The 22,272-nt window shown below is 34.5% G+C and overlaps 1 protein-coding gene across 1 annotated transcript in view; it reads right to left on the minus strand.

Annotated features, from left to right (window-relative positions):
- LOC112958092 (sodium channel protein type 5 subunit alpha-like) overlaps window positions 1-21,882 on the minus strand; it is a 30,742-nt gene extending 8,860 nt beyond the window's left edge. Inside the window, 18 exon segments of the mRNA XM_026051899.1 lie at window positions 260-501; window positions 1,887-2,041; window positions 2,821-2,932; window positions 5,504-5,950; window positions 7,015-7,368; window positions 8,204-8,356; window positions 8,479-8,717; window positions 10,140-10,242; window positions 11,704-11,904; window positions 12,766-12,960; window positions 13,682-13,826; window positions 14,318-14,372; window positions 15,021-15,242; window positions 16,644-16,735; window positions 17,336-17,464; window positions 18,490-18,579; window positions 19,501-19,619; window positions 21,616-21,882. Of these exon segments, the coding sequence (XP_025907684.1) occupies window positions 260-501; window positions 1,887-2,041; window positions 2,821-2,932; window positions 5,504-5,950; window positions 7,015-7,368; window positions 8,204-8,356; window positions 8,479-8,717; window positions 10,140-10,242; window positions 11,704-11,904; window positions 12,766-12,960; window positions 13,682-13,826; window positions 14,318-14,372; window positions 15,021-15,242; window positions 16,644-16,735; window positions 17,336-17,464; window positions 18,490-18,579; window positions 19,501-19,619; window positions 21,616-21,882 (3,320 nt within the window).
- Between the last annotated feature and the right edge of the window lie 390 nt (window positions 21,883-22,272).

Raw genomic sequence — 22,272 nt, forward strand, 5'->3', positions numbered from 1 at the left:
CTAATTGCTGAAGCTGCCAGCAAATTCACTTTTTTTTTACTGTTAATTGATGTATTTTCATTTTTGATTGCTAATTGCTCTCTCTCTCTACTGGAAAAGGTTTTTATAACCAACATGTAGGACCATGATATTCAGTAAAATTTTCTTGGGTAACTATTACCTGTGATTGTCATTTACATTTTCCCTTCAGTCTTTTGATTGCAATTATTTCCAGCTTTTGGAAACTGACTATTACATTTGCTTTTATTCATAATCTGACTCTACATGGAGTTCTCTATATAGTAAATCTCAATTCAGAATATAATGCAAATTCAATATAATACTTACGCATACAATGATGAAGTCAAGCCAACACCAGGCATTTGTGAAATAAGTCTGGAAGCCATAGGCCACCCATTTCAGAAGCATCTCCATAAAAAAGATGTAAGTAAATATTTTATCAGCATATTCTAGGACCATTTTAACTTTTTTTCTTTCCTCAAGGTAAATATCTTCAAATGCCTGGAATTTCAGAATTTAGTTACAAAGCTGCTAAGTAATTTGGGAGTGTATTATTTTCAAGTGGTACAAAAACATACAGTTTGGTTTATTATAATAGTTTCCCTATAAATTATAGGAAATTTCCACTTAATATTTAGAAGCTGAAAACTGAACTGTGAAATAACTGGTCTCATTTTTAAATTGGTCTAAAAGCACATACTTTGGCTTGCTGTGGTGCTTTGGAAGAAGATTTACGCATTATAGAAGACCAGATTTGTTCTGAATCTATAATGTGCTAAACTCCATCTAATAGGTCACTGATAAAAGAAAGTAGGAGCATAAGCAGGTGATTAGATCTTGGGAGACTTTTATTAATAAACACACACATAAAATCCCCACTCTGCTTCTGATTTATATTCCTATTAAAAAAACTGGGAGCAAAGACATTCCTGTGCATAGGTGCCAGCCTTTGCATGCCTGCTTTGCATTATAAGAAAGCTGTAATACCATTTCTGGAGCTACGTGGTCTTTGAAGCAATGGCCATTCAACTGCACTACAAGATAAATGTCTTTGGAACAAAGTTGTCACTGTATTCACAGAACTGTTAATTCAACAATTAAGAATCAAGAAATTGAGAACACACTGCATTCGCATAAAAATTCTATTTACCATTTCCTTTTATTCTGGGAAAGTTTGACAATTAACACTGGCTTTTTCTCTGCTTACTCCTGGGAACTCAAGAGTCTTGTTATCTTGATCTACATCCATTAATCAACTCACCCATTCATTATTAAGGATGCTCTTTCAAACTTCTAATTACTAAATTATTGCCTTTTTCCAAGCACTCCCTATGTCATTTTCTCTGCATTTGTTCTATTTATGCATTCATTCAGATTTTATTTGGAAAACTGTCATATTTGCCATATACATGAGTTTCAAACTAGTTGGTTATATTCTGTCTATACTATATAATATCACCCTGACAATTAAAAGTTACCCTGACAATTTTCAGACATGTTCTATTCCAGGTTCTGATAATATTGAATGATTTCAAATCTGTTTTTATTGAGTAATTAATCTATTTTGTAAGTTTGGAGGTACATCTATTTTTCTTAAAGTTTTCGTAAGTAATTTCAGACTCTGTCTTAGCCTCTTCATTAAGTACACAAAGCAGTTCCACAAAGAACTATCAAGAAGCCAGTAATTTACATTTAAATATCTTGCTACTTCTCCAACTGGGGAAAGCCTTAAAGGTTGTAAGGGAAAAGTTTATTATGCTTTTATCAATCCTTTGGGAAAGGAAGGTGAGAGAGAGAGAAAAAAAATAAATGAAATAGAATAATATCATTATTTTCCTTTACTTATATCCCTCCATTTAACATTTGAGACATTAAATTAAATTTACCAGTGCTGCACTGCTCAATATTATCACAAAAATGATAAAATTTTCAAACCAGCTATGTTTAACAATTCTGTAGCAGGTTTTTCTAAATTTCCACCAAGTGCTTCCTGGAAACTTAGTGATATCCGCTGCACAACATGGAAAACATTGGACACAACCTGAAAAGAAAAAGAACACCACATTGGTTCCATGAAAAATGTGGGGCCATAGAATGTTTAAAAATGTAAGGAATCTTAAAAAGAGCTTCTGTGGTGTGTGAGGCATGTGCTGTTTTACCCAAGTGGTGGTGTTGCTGCGGCTGAAATATTCTGAGGAGATAGACATAATGTGCAGGCAGAAGCAATTTCTTTTAACAGACCAATCCACTTAGTTTAGAGAAGCTTTTGTGCGCGCATGCCCTTCTGCAGGGATTGTATTACTCTTGTTTGCAAAACTTCCTAGTTTTTTCTCCACTTCTTTCTGTTTCGAAAATAAATACTAACTTTCTGATACTTTAGTGATTTTTTTTTTTGATTATATCACTTGATAGCACTGCAAAGACACTAAATTCTCTGTTCACTGTCTTCCATCAGATACACACTTTACTTGAACCCTTAAAGTCAACTGGAGCCTGAGGAGACATCGAGGTGAATGACTGTGGGTGTCTGCTTTAGGATGAACTGCATAGCCCTCTCAATTCCATCAGCTCTATTGACTGCATGTTCATTCACTACATTGAGTGTATTGAGATTGAGACATATTCAGTTGCCTAAACATAGGACTCAAATGCCATTTAAGATACTGGCTGTCCAGACACCTATCCTGGCTGACCTCCAGCTATCCCTTCAGAAGGACTCCAAGTGTTCTGGCTCTTCTACAGACACCTTCACTCTGATATCTTCATCTAAGGCTGAATCAGTCTTATTTGCTATCACTGTGATAAATAAAAGATTCTTACATTCTCCAAAACAGTCCTTGGGTATCTGTGGCTTTTTAGTCTGGAAAAACATATCCATTTGAATAACTGGATCCACAGTACTGGCTTCAGAGTAACTACCAACATCAAGTTTCTGCACAGGATAAGAACAAAGAAGAGAATTTATTCACTTTCCCAAAAAGAAACTACCAGATTTAAAATAAATAAATAAATAAATAGATAAATAAATAGATAAATAAATAAATAAATAAATAAATAAATAAATCTCTGTAGGGCATAAGTCATCTCAATGGAGCCACAAAGTTGAAAGTAATTGAGTTCGTCCCTATTCTTTGATTCCCTGGCTCTTATTTGATACATTCCATTCCAACTTCCTTTTTTTTTTTTTTTTTTTTTTTTAGAGAAACAGACCACATCCCTTTAAGAGGGGAAAAGTTGTCAGAAAGAAACACACAGATTTCATATGTCAAAGAATTGTAATCACTGGTGAGTAGCCTACACATTTATAAAACAAAATGTAAATGTATTGGATTAGAATAAGCTCATATTTTTTAATAAAAATTGTTATAAGGAATCGGTTCAAGAGAAAAAAAAATCATCCAAAGTTGTCAGCAAAAGCAGTTATCTCTAAAAATGAGTAGCATGAAATACAGTTCAAGGAAGTATGCTTCTTCAATAATTCCTTTTGACTCACTTTGTATTAAATTATATATTAAGTTACATGGGTAGCCATGGATGTTGGTGAGACAGTCTTCCACTTTCTTAATACCATCTACATTCAAGAGATGGACTTTCGTCCACACTGACAAGAGCTGCTACTGTTTGGAAACCCATTTTTCCTATTGATGCTGAATGAGAGAACTGCTGGAACAATTTTCATGTATAGCATACTCACAAAAATAGAAATTATGCCTACCTCTTTCTGTTCTTTACTTTGCTGTGTTTCTGAAAAAACACTCATTATTTCTGAAGTCTCAGACAGCTGACTGCAGCCACTTGAAGTTTTGCACCGCTCTCTATGTCTTAATTGGTCTCCCTGCATGACACAATGCAAAAAAGCTTATTTCCCACTTTTTTTTCTTGATAGCATCTAAAAAAAAACAGAATATTTTTATTTTCATAGAAAATTAATCCAATATCCCTAAAGAATCACAGAATGGTTGAGGTTGGAAGGGACCTCTAGAGATCATCCAGTCCAACCCCCTGCTCCAGCAGGGACACCCAGAGCACGGGGCACAGGGCGGCATCCAGGTGGGTTTGGAGACCTCCAGAGAAGGAGACTCCACAACCTCCCTGGGCAGCCTGTTCCAGGGCTCTGGCACCCTCACAGTGCAGAAGTTCCTCCTCACATGGAGATGGAACTGCCTGTGTTGCAACTTGTACCCATTGCCCCTTGTCCTGTCATTGGCCACCACTGAGAAGAGCTTGGCCCCTTCCTCCCTATATTCTCCCCTCGGGTACTTATATATATTGATCAGTTGGTCAGGGAATGATTTCTTCCTTACTGCTGAATACTGCATTCCTCTTGTGACCAAAAGCATAGGAAATGAATCCAAGTAGTCCACCTGCATACTGACCATATGAAAATTCAATCAAAAATAGCATCCCTTTTTTAATTGATGTCTCTGCCATCGTGCAATGCTGTACACTTTTAGCCCAAGTACCTGCTCTGATTTATACTATGTTGAAACCACAATCATAGCATATAACATCAGATAACATCTACAAAATACAACCTTAAAAGAGATAAGGTAAGGAAGAATATTTATATGGGGATAAGCATCTCAGAGAGTGGTCAAATGATTCTGAACTCCAGTGTCTTCATGCAGACATATCATTGGTGGTTATGGACAAACCAGAAATCAGATATCTAGACAAACACACCATCTGTCTTCTAATAAAAGTAATAATGTTGTCATGAACAGAAATTCATCAAGACACCAGTTTTCTCAAGGGAAAGTAATAGGTAAAATTCCATTTTACTAAAAGTACTGCACAGCAATAGAAGTTATTAAAGAAACAAGAGTAAGAGAACAACAATCAGGAAAGCAGGAAGGGAGAAAAATGAAGTGCAAAAGCAGGAGACTTACGAGTAATACAGAAACACAGCAAGGGACACTGAATACAGTGAGAACACAAAGGTTTTGATTCAGTGGCTCACCCATAAATGCTTGGTGTCTTTTAGGATACCTAAGGGTATTTAAGACATATACCTGGCATTGTTAAATATATCACAGGACCTACAGAAGACTAATGCCTTTTTTAAGCCACAGTTGTAAGCAATACTGGATATTCTTGGGCATCTTAATGACACTAGGCATCTATGTGTGAGTTGCTGTCTCAGGCACAAAGGACGAGATTCATTCTTAGAAGAAGATGCATAAATTGAATAATCTGTTAATTGCAGCTGATATCTAGTGCCATCTAGACAGATATCTAAATCTTTTCAAATATTCCTAAATGCCTCAGATATTCAGGCAAATTAACTGCATCGCTATTGACTATCATAGCTTTATTTACTACCATTGACTATCAAATTAAATGCCTTACTCGCATTCATAAATCTGTATTTAGGTACCTGTATTTAAGTGCGTAAGGCCTGAGATTCATCCTGCCCTAAGTAACCAAATAAAGAGATTAAAAAGAGAAAGAAGGAATCCATACTATCACAAAGAGGAGATTTCAAAACATTAATATTTCTTACCCTGCTTTTGTATTCCACTGCTGTGCATGCATTCTGCTCATTATCACCTTCATCACTGTAAGCCTCTGCTATTGCAATGGGAACAGAGGGACTGTGGCTCATTAAAAATTCTTCATATTTCCTTGTCACTTTAAAATTCTCTTCATTATTGTAAAACCCTATGTCAAAGCAATAGTTTTCTACATCTTTTCCGATATTTGCCATGGCATAGTTATTTTCCTCTATGTCTTGGGCAGTAATTTTAACAGTCTTTTTGGTGGTTGTTTTGAGATTTCGTTTCATTTTTCTCCCACAATGATCCAAAATTCTGTATTTCAGAGACTGCAGGCCCTTGCGAATCTTAGCAATTGCAATCTGACATTTGGTCTTTTTTCCTGTTTCTTCTTGTCCTACTGAAGAGTCAGTACTGAATGAACTCAGCAGCAACGCGATGAATAGGTTGAGCACCTTAAAATAATTAAAAGTATGTTGGAGACACTACTGCTTCTAATAGAAATGTCATTTCCAAAAAACTACCTCAGTTGAAAATCTCAAACTCTTTTTTTAAGCCATTGTCATAAAATGATTTTCTGCTATATGGGAATGTTAATAGAGTGTATTATGGCTTCCTCAGGTAGTTCTGGGTACAGCAAATATATTTTCACATGCTCTTATGTCTATAACGTAAAAAGTGGTAAAAAAAACTGCTAAAAAACAGTAGAGAAAGATACATTGTAATAGCACCACTAAATAAGTGTTTGCTAATCACTTGGCAACAATCAACGAACAAAGCATCCATTAGTAATGGATGAAACTGAACACTCGTAGTAATGTAGGATTTTACCAAAAAGAAAAAAAAATTTACTTTAAAAGGAGATACTTTGAATTGTTTAAGTTTGAGATTCTTGAGAAGAAAGGAAAAAATATATTGTGGATGGAAAAAAAAAAAAAGCCATATTAAACAGTTTATTGAGAACTTATCCTTGCCTTTTATGAATTTATACTTTTATACTGCATTGCCTAACAAATTCTCTACTGACTAGTTTTGATATATTTAAAGCCATTAAAACACAATGGAACAATGTCTCCTAATGACAGAAGAGTGTGGCAAGTTGAGAAAGAAAGAATATATGCAAGATGGCCAAGAAGAAGAAAACAGCTCATATTGTCCAGTGTAAGTGTTGTAAATCATGTTGGCCAAACATGTGAATTCTGTAACCTGTTGATAGAATCCTAACAAGTCTTTGTTTCTAGCAAAAGAAAAGAAAGAAAGAAGACATTTAATTAAAAAAGGCTAACAAGGTTAACAAACATATGCTCTGACTGAAAGGAATAACAATATTTTAACTACTGGTTATCTGTCATGTGCTAAAGAGAGGGGCCAAAAGAAGGAAAAATTAAAAAAAAAAAAACCCTAACATGCAGGAACAAGAATTGTGTACATAAACTTTAAATAATGAAGGAGAAAAAAAAAAATGATGGCAGTGTAACTAGATACGTCCAGTAGAAAAAGAAATATAGCTGAGACTCACCACTAGATTGCCTATCACCAGGACAAGCAAGAAAATGGGAAGACATAGCCCTTTTCCAGCCACTCGCATACATTCCCACATCATTTCAATCCATTCTCCACATAAAATTCTGAATATAATCATGAATGAGTGAAAAAAATCCTTCATATGCCAGCGTAAATTGCTGTCAGTGTTTATTTCCCTGTAGTTCTCCTCGTAGCATTTGCCTAAAACCTGCTTCCCTACTACAGCAAAAATAAATACAGTGATAACCAAAACCAGGGTGAGGTTACCCAGAGCACCAACTGAATTTAAAATGATTTTCATCAGAGTATTTAAGGCTGGCCAGGACTTTGCCAATTTGAAGATTCTTATCTGTAAACAAAGTACAAGACAAAGATGTGAATGGCAGAGAATATACAGCATAGCACACAAGAAAAAAAAAATCATACATTTATGAGATTGCCTTTGCTTCTGAAAATACCACACTTCAGATGATAATATCAATTTTGGCATGCGTGCACTTGTTATGCCTGCACTGAATGTCAGGCTTGAACTCAGAAAGCAAATGCTACTGAGATTGCTGCCCTGCCAGAGGAAGCTTTCAGACTGCCCATGCCCAGCTAGATATGATCATTCATTTTTAAAATGAAATAAAATTAAGAATCAGGTGGCTTCTAGGTACTTAAAAGAGGTTTATCAAGCAACTGTGTTTTGTACTAAAACAAACACTGTGAGATCACAAATGAAAGAGGATTTTTTTTTATATACTTTTCACCCAGTAGCTTCAATAAGGAACTGAAAAGCAAGATAGTATGATTACCATGTTATGATTAAAATGGATATTTTAAGACAAATTAGCCTTCTTCCCACTTTCTTCAGAGCAATTAGCATGGGTATAAAGGACTGTTAGCAGTCTCCATTATGATACACAAGAAGAAACACAATTCAATTACATTTTTAAGTGTATGTTGACTCTGAAAAGCTAAGAAAAATGTATATAAAACGCTGAAAATACTAAATGCATTCTTCAACATACTTTTAAAATGCACTCTATTTTAACATTCATTTTGACTTGTTATACACTAACACCGAGTACTTAACAGATTGGTCAGTAAAATATTTTGAGGGAAAATGTTTAATTGAAACCCTTTTACAAGTATATACAAAATATATGTTATTCTCTTAAAAGGAATAAAGAAATCATTACCAGCCTGAAAAATGACAATTTATCTTCAAAGCTTATCAGGCCAATCATAACAATTACACTGTCAAAAATATTCCATTTTTGCTGAAAATAGTAGTAGGGATCTAGAGCAATGATTTTCAAAACCATTTCTGCTGTAAAAATGATAGTGAAGACCTGGAAAGAGGAAAAAGAAATTAACATCCAGTCACTGAATGAGTATGTCTGCTATTAGGACTACTGTACTCTAAATATGGGGTTATAATTCCACAGTGACTCTTAAGATAGAGATAACTCACCTTGTCACTTTTATAAATTATATCTGCAAGTGTTGGTGGCATTCCAGGGTGCTCCAGAGCCATGAATAAAGTATTCACCATTATGCAAACCATGATTAAAAGATCAACAAATGGATCCAACATTACCAATTTCACCTTCTCTTTGATCACTAGCCAAAATGGGCAGCAATTCCAAATTAGATATTTTTGAGCAAGACGTTTCAAAAATGAAGGACATTTCAATTTTGATTCCTGCAATTCTAAATGACAAAGGGAAAAGTGACATAAAAGTTATGTACAATCTCATAGGAAGAAGATAATCAATAATAGAAAAGATGGGGGAAAAAAAAAGAATCTGTCACCCATGAGAATTCAGTATATGTGTGAGCAGAATAAAATAATTAATAAAGCAATGTCTCATTCATTCTGCGCTAACGAGAGTATATTTGAAGGTTATTGTCAAGAAATCTCAGCAAAAATAACTAAAAAATCACCCACCTGTTCATATGTTTTAGGGATGATAAAGTATCTGCACTAATCAGAAAGAACTTAGTTATTTGCAAGAAAAGAGAGAATTTTTTCTCTGCGAGTTGTGTAAATCACAGTCACAGATGTGGCATGGCTTTAAAAGTCCTCCAAGCTAAAATGAAGCTTTCATGCTTGCTGTTAACCATTGATACTTAGACACAGATATCTGAAGTAAAACAGGTTATAGGATAAATTTCTTAAACCATTGAAAATGACATGGTGCCTCAGGTTTTCAAAACAAGTATTTTTTTGTGTATTTTTTCTCTGTATTTTGTTGTCCCATACCTGAACAAACTCTTTGTCGTTTACCAATGTATTTCTTATACTAGAATGAGGGGAGGCAAAAATGGATGTATGATTCTAGACATGTTTTAACGTGGCTATGATCCTTCTAATGCAGTCCAAGTCCCTGTTGGCCATTGCTGCTGTCATTTCTGGTCATGCTCAGTTTGCTGCCCACATGGATCCCTGGGTCTTTTCCGCAGAGTTTCCCCCCTATTTAGGCAATCCTTAGGTGTATCATTACAAGGGCTTCTTCCTTTCCTATAAATACAGGAATTTCTTTTGCCCTGGATGACAATGGTCCTATTGCTCCATCCCTGTAGGTTGTCTGCATCCTACTGGAGGGCTGCTCTGCCCTCAAGTGCATTGACTAGTCCTCCCAATTTGGTACCACCTGCAAATTTCATGAACACACTGTCCGTGCAGTACTCCATTTGCTATTGAACTCCAGGTGGAACATGTCCCATTAACAGGATCCTTTGAGATCCACTGCCAAACAATATCTTTCCCCATCAAGCTGTCCACCCATCCAGACGAATTCATCCTAACTTGGATATAAAAATATTATGGGAGACAATGTTGAAAGCCTTACTAAAGTCAAGGGAAGTGACATCTCCTGCTTGCCTCTTGTTTACCAAAGTAGTCATTTTATCGTACAGAGCAATCATGTTGGTCAGACATTATTTATCCTGGAAAAATCCAAGTTACAGTTTAGTTATGTGAGATACCAGTATACTTGTTTTATTGAAATTTGCATTTGTTCACCGCATAATTTCCTCCAGTGGTTATTAAAATAATTACAACTGTAACATTTTGATCTTTTAGGTCAATTTATACAATCACTGTAGGAAAAACACTAAAGAGTGACTTACCCAAATTATCTGTAATAACAGTGGCTGCACTCATTAACCTCTGTCTTCGAAAGGGATCATTAATAGAGTCCACTGACAATTCATAAGACAGTAATATTTGCCTCTTTGGTTAGAAAGACAATAGAAAATAATACAACAAGCAAATATGGATAAGTGTTTGGCAATATAGAAATTACATAGAACATACTATAAAAGGGCCTCCTTACATACATTGACTTATGATAAAGCCTTTACGTAAATAAAGAGCATAAAACAAAATAATACAAAAATCACAAGACTGTAAATGACACTTCATTGAAAAATAGTATTCTTCAAGATGATATTTCCTGAGAAAATACTGAACAACAGTAATTATTCAATTATATAACAAATAGGTAAATTATTAATAGGAGAGCAAAGGGAAAGAAATAATCCCATCTTTCCAGCGCCTGATAAAAGTAACACATAAAATATACACTGATCATCCCATCAAATCAAGTATTATTTAGCTATTAATTATCAGTTTTTAACATGTACTATATAATACTCAATACTAACAATGGCTATTTACTAAATCATAATTATTGGTTTGAGGAGCTATTATAAACCTATCTACACTTAATAGTATACAGGCATCGAACAACTTCAAACTATTTTTTCAGAATCAAAAAGACCCCAGTAGACTATTTTAATCATATCCCAGTTAGCACTGCAACTTGTCCTCTCATTTCTTTCTGCAATATTTGGTTTCTTAGAGGAGAAACTTTAAAAAAAAAAGGTTAACTAGGTTAACAGCATGTATCAACATAGAACTTAGTATCACTCATGTTTCCTGATCTGAATTAAGTAAATGTCTATGAGAAGTCATCTGACAAACTGGCAGTTAAAACAGAAATCTCAACAGAAATCAGAAGTCATGGAACTGTTGAATCTCTGCCAAGACTTTGGCTGTGATATGCTTCTTTTTCTTCAACTTTGCAATCTTTTTGTGTTGTTTGGAGTGTCACATATCTTATACTGCCAGTAGTTGCCATAATATGAAACAAACAACCGCTCTCTCTGAATATTGCAAAAATATGCTGGTCTAAGGATAGAATTCCACCTCTGAACACTTTTTAAATTGCTTCAATTATGATCTATATCTTCTTACATTGTGTTACACTACAACCAGAACAATCACTTCGAATTTTAACTGGAAATCTTCATGCAAGGAATGTAGAGGCATGCATGAGTAAGGATGGAAATGCAGTTTAAGTTTTGCAGAATATACTCCAGGGAAGTGGCTTTCACTTACTGTTTTTTGCACTATGTCTTTTTATGTAGCACAACAGAGATACTGGTAAATTCTAACACGATTTTAAGTGCAGAGCCAGAAGTCAGAAATATGCTAATAACATCCACTTCTAATTTTCTGTTTCCTTCAAATCTACATAATACTGTCTCTTTCTCGTCCCAAGATCTAACCAGTTCAATGCATGAAAGAAGGTAGAGACACATTTTGCAAATAAGAAAGGCTTTTCTGGTCACCAAATAGCCACATCGCGTGGAAAGACAAATGAATACACCTTATACTTCAAATACTTACAAGCTTTTTTTGGCAATGATCAGGTTGTGAATGAAATACACGTTCTTCCTTTCCTTGATCATTTAAAATTAGTCCTTGTCCTAAAATAGGTTGTTCTTCCTTTTCTTCCTCATTCTTTTCTTCTTTTAATATTTTCAAGTCAGCAACTGACATGTCAGATCTGATATGTAAGGTCTCATCACTTCCTCCACCAGCCATCATCTGTTAAAAAATAAATAAAAATAAAAAAATAAAATTATGGTATTACAGGGTAACACCACAGAATGGTCTAGAATCCAATATGATTTAATTATTATGCTGCTTGATTCCTTTGCATTAAAAATTTTCATTTTTCAAACACTGAGCTACTTCGAAAGATAGAGTACAAAATGTTATTTACTATACTGAAAGACAAAGGAGGATTACTTACCAGCTCTTAAAATTCAAGCTTGTATTTGCCATCTCAGAAATTACTCTTTGCATCTGAATCTCAGAACAGCAAGGTATATCCTTTTCTTACTTTGGAAAGAACCTTGAGTCCAAGTCAACAGAAGACTAAGGTCTCAAACTAAATCCAAAAATAGTTTAGTAATTAAGAGAGGTTTAAAGTCAGATTATTTTTGGATTTAGTTTGAGTTCTCCTTTAGTTTTAGGAGAAAAATATAAGGAAGAAAAGCCTAAGTAAAGTTCTAATGTGGAAGAACGGGAGAAATATCAACTTTTCTTATGGATGTAAGCCTCCCTATCAACATTTTCATCATCATAACATGCAAAAATATCAAAAAGATAATTATACCCAGGGAAAAGAAATCTTGTACACAACAACAGTCAAGCTACACAAGAATGTGGCAACCCACATAGAGTAGGAGTCTGTCAATACCATAAAAAAAAACCTGCCTGCAAGCCACTGTTGTTTCATTAAAAAAAAGTTACATCTGAAAACTCCAGAAGTTAATATTATTTAACTTTGACTGATGTTGTTTATGTTGTTATGTTTAATTAAGAACCTTATCACTCTTAATCATAAACACAGCAGAACAATGAGGACAACATATGGTTTATTAGATGCAAGAGTTGACCAACCTTTTCTTTCTCTAGAATTTGCTGGGCATCCTGAAGTAATTTTTCTTTAGCTTCTGTTTCAGCAAGAGTGGCTTTATTTTGCTCTTCATATGCCATAGTTACTACAGCCAAGATCAGATTGAACAGATAAAATGAGCATAAAAAGATGACTGCCAGAAAAAATAAAATGCTGTTCTTGCCAGATGTACGGATAGTCTGTGAGGAAAGAGTAAAAGTTGTAAGAGATTAAGAGAAAAGACCTAAGGTTTACAGTAGAATTTGAAACTAACTTTTTTTTCCCTGTGTTATATAAAAGGATAAGGTATTGGACTGTTTTCTCTAAGCTACAGGATCTACTTCTGCTGGCCTAGGTTTCACAGAAGGTCTGGATATAAATCTAGTCACAGATCTATAAACAATAAACAAATTTCAAATCTTAAATTTCTGTGTGCTCATACTATCTCAGATCACATATCATTGATGGTGATACCATGTGCAAATGAGAAGAATGAAGAAAAATCATTCTTAAAATTAAATGAAGCATGTCTCAGCAAATCAAGAAACTAGTCATCAGAGTTCAAGTTATGAGAAGACAACTTTAGCTGTATATACATGTAACAATGGAAGAAACTATTAAAACTCCTTAATATCGAAGAGAGCTAGAATTGCCTAAATAACCCCGAAAAATGCTATAATGATATGAAATGAACTTTGCACTGTTCATAGCATCTGTTCTACCGTGTAATTCACGACTCTCTACATGTCACCTGCAGAAGTTGTTATAACTTAATCACTCAAATTTTCCATAATATGTACATTGTTTTTAAAACAAACTTAGTATTGGTAATATTTAAATGGATATAGCTTTTTCTAGTGGACACAAAAGCTGTAGAATGAATGTCTGATGCCAACCTAGCAACTAATGAAAAGTACCCACTTGTCTGTAGAGACGTTCCCAGTAATCTTGTGTCATCAGACGGAATAAAGAAAGAAAGGCCCAGCCAAAATGATCAAAACTTGTGTATCCAAAGTCAGGATTGTTCCCAATCTTCAAGCAGGTATAGTTTTCTGGGCATTCTTTCCTAACCATAGAAAAAACATTAAACCATCTGACGGGTTCAAGGGTCACGGTTCGTTATGACTACACAGAAACTAATAGGAGGTATTTGCAAATATATATGGATAAGAAAATCAGTGAAACTGTACAGAACTTCACTATGTGGAAGGAGTGATCAACGAAGGAGTGATGTTGATATTTCAAAAATTGGCAGAGAGGAAAGGGGTTTGTTAAAAACCTACAGCTCTTTACTGATATCTCCACCTTAACCTTTATATTATTCTACACCATCATTAAAATACCAATGCTTAGCAATGAAGCACAAACTTATTTGTCTACATCACAGAATTTTCATTCATTCCCTGAAATAAAATATCTGGGTTTTTTTAATAAAAACCAACCACATTCCACTTTCCTGAAAAATCATCAGCATTCCTTTGCCAGCATAAAAATTGAATAGAAGTAAATTTTATGGAAAAAAAAAAAAGTAGTAGTAAAAATGTATTATTCACTTACTCAATATTTGAACAAAGCAATATTTCAGAAGATTTATTCATTCTGTAGCAGATATCTATTCAAAAACAAATCAAGGGATCATAAAAATCAAAAGTTGTTGTCTGAACTTTTTCAGGTTAAAGCAACTGTCCACATATTCATATTAGTAAAGTATACAGACAGTAAGCTATATATTATAGCACTTTAGCATTATAGCCCCAGTCTAACACACCAAATCTCTGTGAAAGATTATTTTTACAACAAATGGATATAGGGCTTTTTTTTTTCCCTCAGCAAAAGATATGTCCCTGATGCAATTTGTTTTGAAAACTCATTATTAATGGCACTACTCTTAATGTAAGATCTTATTTGATATCAGGTAAAAATAGGGATGTCTGATAGAAATAGGCAAAATCTCTACAAGATATAGCTTATGTCATGGAAAGTCACTGCATGTGCATGATCCCTAGCATTTGGACCCCAGTGTAATTTGCCTATGTTAAAAGGAAATGCCTTACAGAAAACCCAGATCCTCCTATCCCATAGACCTGTAACCCTTCTCAAAATCATTAATCATATATACACTTTCCACAGAGACTCCACATCATTGCTTCATCAAATGCAAGAACGTACTTTACTATAATAGATTTATGCAAATATATTTTGATATCTTTTTGTGAAAATCAAGACACATGGAGAAAACTATTCAATGTATGTAAGAGGAGAAAATAAAATTTACCTTCGTTACTTGGGACATATATCTTAGGATCCAAACAGAGTGTGTCATTATATACTGAATTACTGAGGACACACTTGTATTTTAAATTGCCCATAAAAAGCTGAAGGCCTATTAGAGCAAATATACTCAAGCAAAAAACAGTAAAGATCAACACATCCGTGAGTTTCCTAACAGATTCAACAAGTGAATTTACGATGACCTTCAGACCTAAAAAAAAAAATATGTGGAATCAGAGTATTCCTATACAACATAGCATCCACATACAACAATGCAGAATAATTGCAAGCATGTTAAGAATAATCAATGTAAATAGTTTTGCAACCTCAAATATTAAACAAAGCAATACAAAATCTATGAATAAAATAATTCTACTTGAATTTCTTAATCATAAATGATGTGACTTTTATTTCCTTCTAAAACTGACCGTGCATACTTAAAAATTATAATTTGAGATCTAACCAAACTCTTAAGACTTTCAAAGAACATGGACAGATATCTGATGACAAGGTACTTCACATCTTGCTGAGCAGACATTACAAAGAAGGATACCTTCTTCTGAGTAGTCTCTCTTAGAAGATAATATTTTAGAAGTTCACTACTTTAAAATGAAAAGAACATTTTTGATGTAGAAAGCAATGGCAAAAAGTATGACATATAAACTGAAGATTAGCACTCAGATATCATAACTGAATTTGACATATAACATAGATAATGATATCCAGAATTATTCTAACTGATGCTTTTTACAATGTATACAACTGATGCTTTTTACATTGATAAGAATACCTATCGAGAATAAAAACCTCTTTATCATATATTACAGACAATGGTAAAACTTTATTATACAAAGCTTTTTTGAGATGCTTGTGATTCAGGACATATATCCATTGTGGTTTTTTTGTTTTTATTCTCTTCATCCAGGCAATTGAAAGGAGAAGCTAGCAATTCAATGCATTTTTGTAATTTCAAAATTACAGCAGTCCTACCTCCAAATACAACACTATAGGGATATGTTACATTAAATTCATGCAGAACAGTCTCACTGCTGGTAAAAATAATGAAAGAGTATGGTGAGAGCTTATAAAAACAAAATCTTTATATTTAAATATATATTATATATATTTATATATTTTATATATATATTTATATTTGAAATATTTAAATCTTTTTTTTATCATCTGCTGTTCAGGCAGAAAAGATTGCTTTTGCTGATTGTAGGAATTTCACTGCCTATATATCTGTTTTCATAAAGAGAAAAATAGAACTAATCTCTATTCCATAGTGAATAAGAAAAGTGTTAACAGATGATTTTGATATTAAAAGATAAACACTTCTATTACGATCCCAAAGCAAAATCAAAAGTGTATTTGTAGTAGGATGAAAGAATCATGCTTCATGCAGCTAGTGGTTGCTGTCAGTAAACGAACAAAGTTCTGAAATAGAGTGAATCCACAATTCTGGAAAACAAACCATGGAAGCTTAAGCCATTTGGGATCCTACTACAGCCACAAAAAGTGGCAAGACACTTGAAAACAAAAACAGAGGAAAATATTAGAGAGACTATACTGTGAACTTGAGAGAAAATTAGTAAGGTGTGTTTCTCCATACCTGGTATTACTGAAATAGCTTTTAAAGTCCTCAGTACTCTGAAAGTCCGAAGAGCTGAAACATTGCCCAGTGTTGTACAGATACTAACGTACCTATAAAATTAAAACATGATATAACTGAATGGCAAAGATCAAACTTTTGTGTTATTTATTTTAACTGCAAAATATTTTTTCAAAACAAGTAATAGCTATTTTGGAGCCATAACTCCCTATGTAAAGCAATGTCTGCTTTTCCTCCAGTATCACTTTACATTCTTGGAATTTCATTAGCTATTTATTACCACCTCACTCAGCACTTTGCAATTGGGATTCTTCTCAAATGAATTTCATTTATTTTACAGTGCAAAGCAATTACAACAGAGAGGTAACACTTGCTGCCAGCTGTCTGTGTAGATCCTTCTTAAGGAAAATTAAATATAACGTAAATTGTGAGCAAGCATCTCTAACATCTGTAATACATACATGGAGAAATGCAGCAACTGAAAGTTAACTCAAACAGATGGTCTTTGCCTTTAAGTCTTGTTTTAAGGTTTACCCCTGTATTTCTCTCTTCAGACAGCAGATATTGAAAAAAACAGTGCTTCAAATGCATCTCTTAGGTGGGATGTCAACCACTATAAAACAACTTCAGCAGCATCAGTTTGCATGTTGTCCCTTGAGAAATAAAAAAAGGAACAACTGAGTTTTACTTACGTCACAATAATGACAAAAAAATCTAAGCAGTTCCACGGATCTCGAAGAAATGTAAATTCATCCCAAACAAATCCTCTTGCTAACACTTTTACCAGTATTTCAGCAGTATAAATGCCAGTAAAAACATGTCTGAAAAGGAAAGCATATAGGCAAGTGAATGAAATAATCATAATAATGCGATTGAGTTCAGATACTCAACGAATGGAGATGAAGGAAGAAAGTGCAAGGTACAACTGCACGGGATATGTATATATTGCTTTCACAAACATCATGAGAGAGATGATGCTTTCCATGTACGTTTTATTAGTACATTAGTACATTAAAGATGTTCATATCAGTATAACATACCTGAATGAAGAATAGCTCATCCCTATGAAAAGTTTTGAAAGATTGCATTTATGTACTAAAACATACTGAAAAAAAATCAAAAGCTTCAACATTATGGCAGAGTGATAGTAGCATAGGTCTTTTTTTATTTATTTATTGCCTGAAAGAATGGTACAATTTAAATATTTAGTCTGATGAATACTGTATAACCAAAATAAATCCTGTATGAAGATATCTATCATTACACATGTATTTATGCTAAAAGATGAGGAATAAAATTATGACACCTCAGATACCACAGCATTCTTTCAAGATTTAATCCCAGAACATTAACTAAAGTTACAGAGGAAAAACTGCACTACTACAGAAGGTAACATAACATTTTAAATAGATGATTTCTTAGTGCAAAGAACACAAATGGGCTGTTCACAGAAAAAAAAAAAAAAAAAAAAAACCAAGACCTTTTGCATGAGCTGGCCATAATAGATATTGAGATTACTCTTTTAGTATCAAAGATATTCAAAATCAGAACCTTTCTTCAGTCTCTCCAAAAAGTTTCATCTTTGAAGGCAAAAATGGAGCTGTCTCCTATGTTACAGTAATGTTAGTCAGCTCAGGGAAAAGGGAATATGCTGCACTCTTAAAAAAAAAGACACTGAAGAGCCACAGGAAGACTGAATAAAAATAATTTGAAATAATTTGAAATTTTCCTCATAAATCTCTGAGTTTCTTCAAGCATCAGAATTAGATGGTCACAATATTTAATGTTTCAGTGCAGCGTGCTATCTTTGAAGAAGGACTGAATAAATGGCAAATGGGATACTTACTCAGTCCAGTTGAGCCTTACTGGCAGGTCAGATGTAGTCATAGAAGCACAGTTGAGTACCACAGTACATGTAATAAACCCAACAAAGAATGTTAATAATAAGTTAAGGAAAATGTGTTCTTTTTTTAAAACAATAACTTTTAGAAAACTTGCTAAGCACACAGGAATATTTAAATAATTTTATCTGGTTTTGAATATGCCCAGGACTCCTCATGTTCTCTCCTGAGAAACTGATATCAGATCAAATTTCTGATCAGCTGAGTTAATGATTAAAAAAATAACAATGAATGATCCGTATGGGAAGGTGACCTTTGAGGGAGATTCAGGTGGACATAATAGAGAAAAGAAATGAGAATCAAGCCAATTTGAGAGCCTTCAGCTGCTTAGTGGCTTTCAAAAATCTATCAGAATCTCCTTCTAATCCCTTTCCTTATTAGAGCATCTATTTCTACAAATTAATAAATCCAAAATGAAAACAGATATTTAAAGAAAAACCCACTAAACATACAGTTTTACATCCAAAAGAATAACTCTTGCACTGATATTTTTGCAAAAATATAAAAAAAACTTCAGAGCTGTCTAAATTTGAGCTTGAAATGCCTTTTTTAGGCTAACACAAGAATCATTCCACAAAATATTACTGTCATTCACTTTCCTAATGTTTTAATTCACTTAGTTTTCTTTCCTTGTTTAATTTTTAATATGCTTCTCAGGGATTAAAAAAAAAAAGTTCTGAAAAGAGTTAAAATAATATACAGGAGCTGCTAAATATTTCTCTGAAACAATATCAGCAAAATTGACTGTTTAAATATGATCATTTTAACATACTTATCTGTAGCAACCACATATAAATATTCTTGCTGTTATGAGATTCAATATATCTTTTTACACATCGTTCGGTATCACGGCCACATGGGCTTACCTTTATCTTAGCAGCAAAAGAGGAACAAAATGACAGAAAATGACACAGCATATTTTAAAATTTAAATAATGGAAACCAATAAAAGGATATGAATGAGTCAAAATTTTAATTGCTGCTTTTCTCACTGGATTAAAAGGACCAAGTATGAACAAAGCTGGCATAGCAGTAAACCGGAAAATAGTCCTCCTTTTATTTAACACCATGAAAGTCTATGAAAAAAAGATTTGTAATATGTGAAATACTTTCAGGAAACAAAACTTTTCATCCAAAATAGTAATGATAAATTAGATTACTAGATTACTAGAACTATATTTCTGTCTATGAGTATAGCTTTCTTGAATCCTTACTTGGAGCTGAGACTTAATGATACTACATATTGATTGCAGCTATACATAAGTTTATACTTTCTGTGAAGTGGGAAGTGAGTAAAGGCAAATGCTCACATTTACTTGGTCAAAGCAATCAAGGATACTACTGCGGGACTGTAATACTGGTGTGAATCTCACTTATTTCTCTTGGAACATTTTATAGAGTAAAAAAGATGATTTAAAATGTTAATATACTAAGACTACCAGAAGTAGAAATTTTCATTTTGAAATATCGCTAAACTATTAAGTAATTCTGTAAATTCTAAGTAAACTATTCTAAGGTTCATTAGTGACCAGTACTATTGTCAGATGAAGTGTTCACTGACATTTATGAAAATGCCTTCAGCTGAATCAGCCATGGTTTCTCTTCAAGAAGACCACCCAAATAAATGTGAAAAAAAAGTTTATATTTCATTAACTTTTGCTTTAACTTGCCATTTAAAAATGGACTGGATGTCTCCTTTCGTTCTTCAACTCAAGTCTGCTTCAGTAGCATCATCCAATAGAAATTTAATTCTGAAAGGATTCCTAAAGCTTTTGCTTGACATATACCCATAGACAACAACAAAAAGCTTTGAAATGGCATGGGAAGTACACCATATTAATATAATGCAATAAGCAAAGTTGATGATACATTAACAAATATTAGTCTTCCTTAAGGAAAAAATATCTTTTTATTATACAGACTTCAGCTCCACAGACTTCATAGAGAGAAACTTGCTCTAAATAACAAAGCATAACATATCATAGAATCATAGAATGCCCAAGGTTGGAAGGGACCTCAGGGGTCATCGAGTCCAACCCCCCTGCACACGCAGGGTCACCTAGAGCACGTGGGACAGGACTGCATCCAAGCGGGTTTTAAAGATCTCCAAAGAAGGAGACTCCACAACCTCTCTGGGCAGCCCGTTCCATGGCTCTGTCACCCTCACAGTGAAGAAATGCTTCCTTAAGTTCCTGTGGAACTTCCGATGCTTCAGTTTGAAGCCATTTCCTCTAGTCCTATCACTGTCCACCACTSAAAAGAGGCCGCCCCCCTCCTCCTCCCTCCCTCCCTTGAGGTATTTATACACGCTGATCAGGTCCCCCCTCAGCCTCCTCTTCTCCAGGCTGAACAGGCCCAGCTCTCTCAGCCTTTGCTCATAGGGCAGATGTTCCAGGCCCCTGATCATCCTGGTAGCCCTGCGCTGGACTCTCTCCAGCAGCTCCACATCCCTCTTGTACTGGGGAGCCCAGAACTGGACGCAGTACTCCAGATGTGGCCTCACCAGGGCTGAGTAGAGGGGGATGATCACTTCCCTCGACCTGCTGGAGACGCTCTTTTAATGCACCCCAGGATCCCGTTGGCCTTCTTGGCCACCAGGGCACACTGCTGCCTCATGGTCAACTTGTCCACCACAACACCCAGGTCCCTCTCTGCGGGACTGCTCTCCAGCAGGTCCACCCCTAATCTGTACTGCTGTCCAGGGTTATTCCTCCCCAAGTGCAGGACCCTGCACTTGCCCCTGTTGAACCTCATGAGGTTTCTCACCGCCCAGTCCTCCAGTCTGTACAGGAATATGTCTATCTCAGGATATGTTTTTAATATTTTCATAATTAAAACTGCTTGTAGAGAGGGGGTTAAAGTACCATTTGCTTGCAAAATACAGAGTATACCCTGGTACTTCTAACTTATCCAATGCTGGTAATGTTCTAAGATCTGCCTATATAAGAAACAAAATCCAGAATCACCTGCATGCATCTCTTTTATATTAAGACTTTATCATAAAAATTCAAAAACAAAGAAAAAAAGAAAGAAAAAAAAAAAAAGAAAAACAACACTTTTGAAGGCTTTAACCTTATGGTCACTGTAGTATGGATCAAAATCTTCCAGGGGTTCCCCAACGAGCTCCTCAGGAAGATCTCCATAGAGAGAGGGCAATTTTTTGCATGTTTTCAGATCCAGCTGGGGAGTAAGTTTTTCTTCCTCAACATGTTGACTCTCCTCCTTATCTTTCTTTTGCCTGTTTTTTCTCTCAGCAATTCTTTGCTCGATTGCTGCCAGGGACTCAGAAGTGAAACGCCGAAAGCTGTTTGCTTCTGACGACCAAAGCAAGGCATCCATTTTTCCTTCTATACATTTAATTCCAGTGCTAGAAAACTACAGAAGAGAAAGTTACAATTTTCTTACAAGAAAGTTACAAGAAAGTTTAAGAGAAAGTTACTTACAAGAAAAAGTTATCAATAACTAAAAGAGAAATTATACATGGTGAAGACTAGTATTTATCAGATAAACTTTATGCTTTCTCTTGAATTCTGTGTAAAAAGTAAAATCAGCTAGAAGCATATCTCTTTAGGAGAAAGGGTAATCTGAAAAAACACTCTCAAATATTAACTGCAATTGACTGTGGACTCCTCTTGTACAAGCCAGGTTGCAAAAGAAAGATTTATCTTCCTTCCTTCCTTCCTTCCTTCCTTCCTTCCTTCCTTCCTTCCTTCCTTCCTTCCTTCCTTC

The sequence above is a fragment of the Nothoprocta perdicaria genome, unplaced genomic scaffold, assembly GCF_003342845.1.
Source record: "Nothoprocta perdicaria isolate Ctin4 unplaced genomic scaffold, notPer1 scaffold_80, whole genome shotgun sequence".
Lineage (NCBI taxonomy): Eukaryota > Metazoa > Chordata > Aves > Tinamiformes > Tinamidae > Nothoprocta > Nothoprocta perdicaria.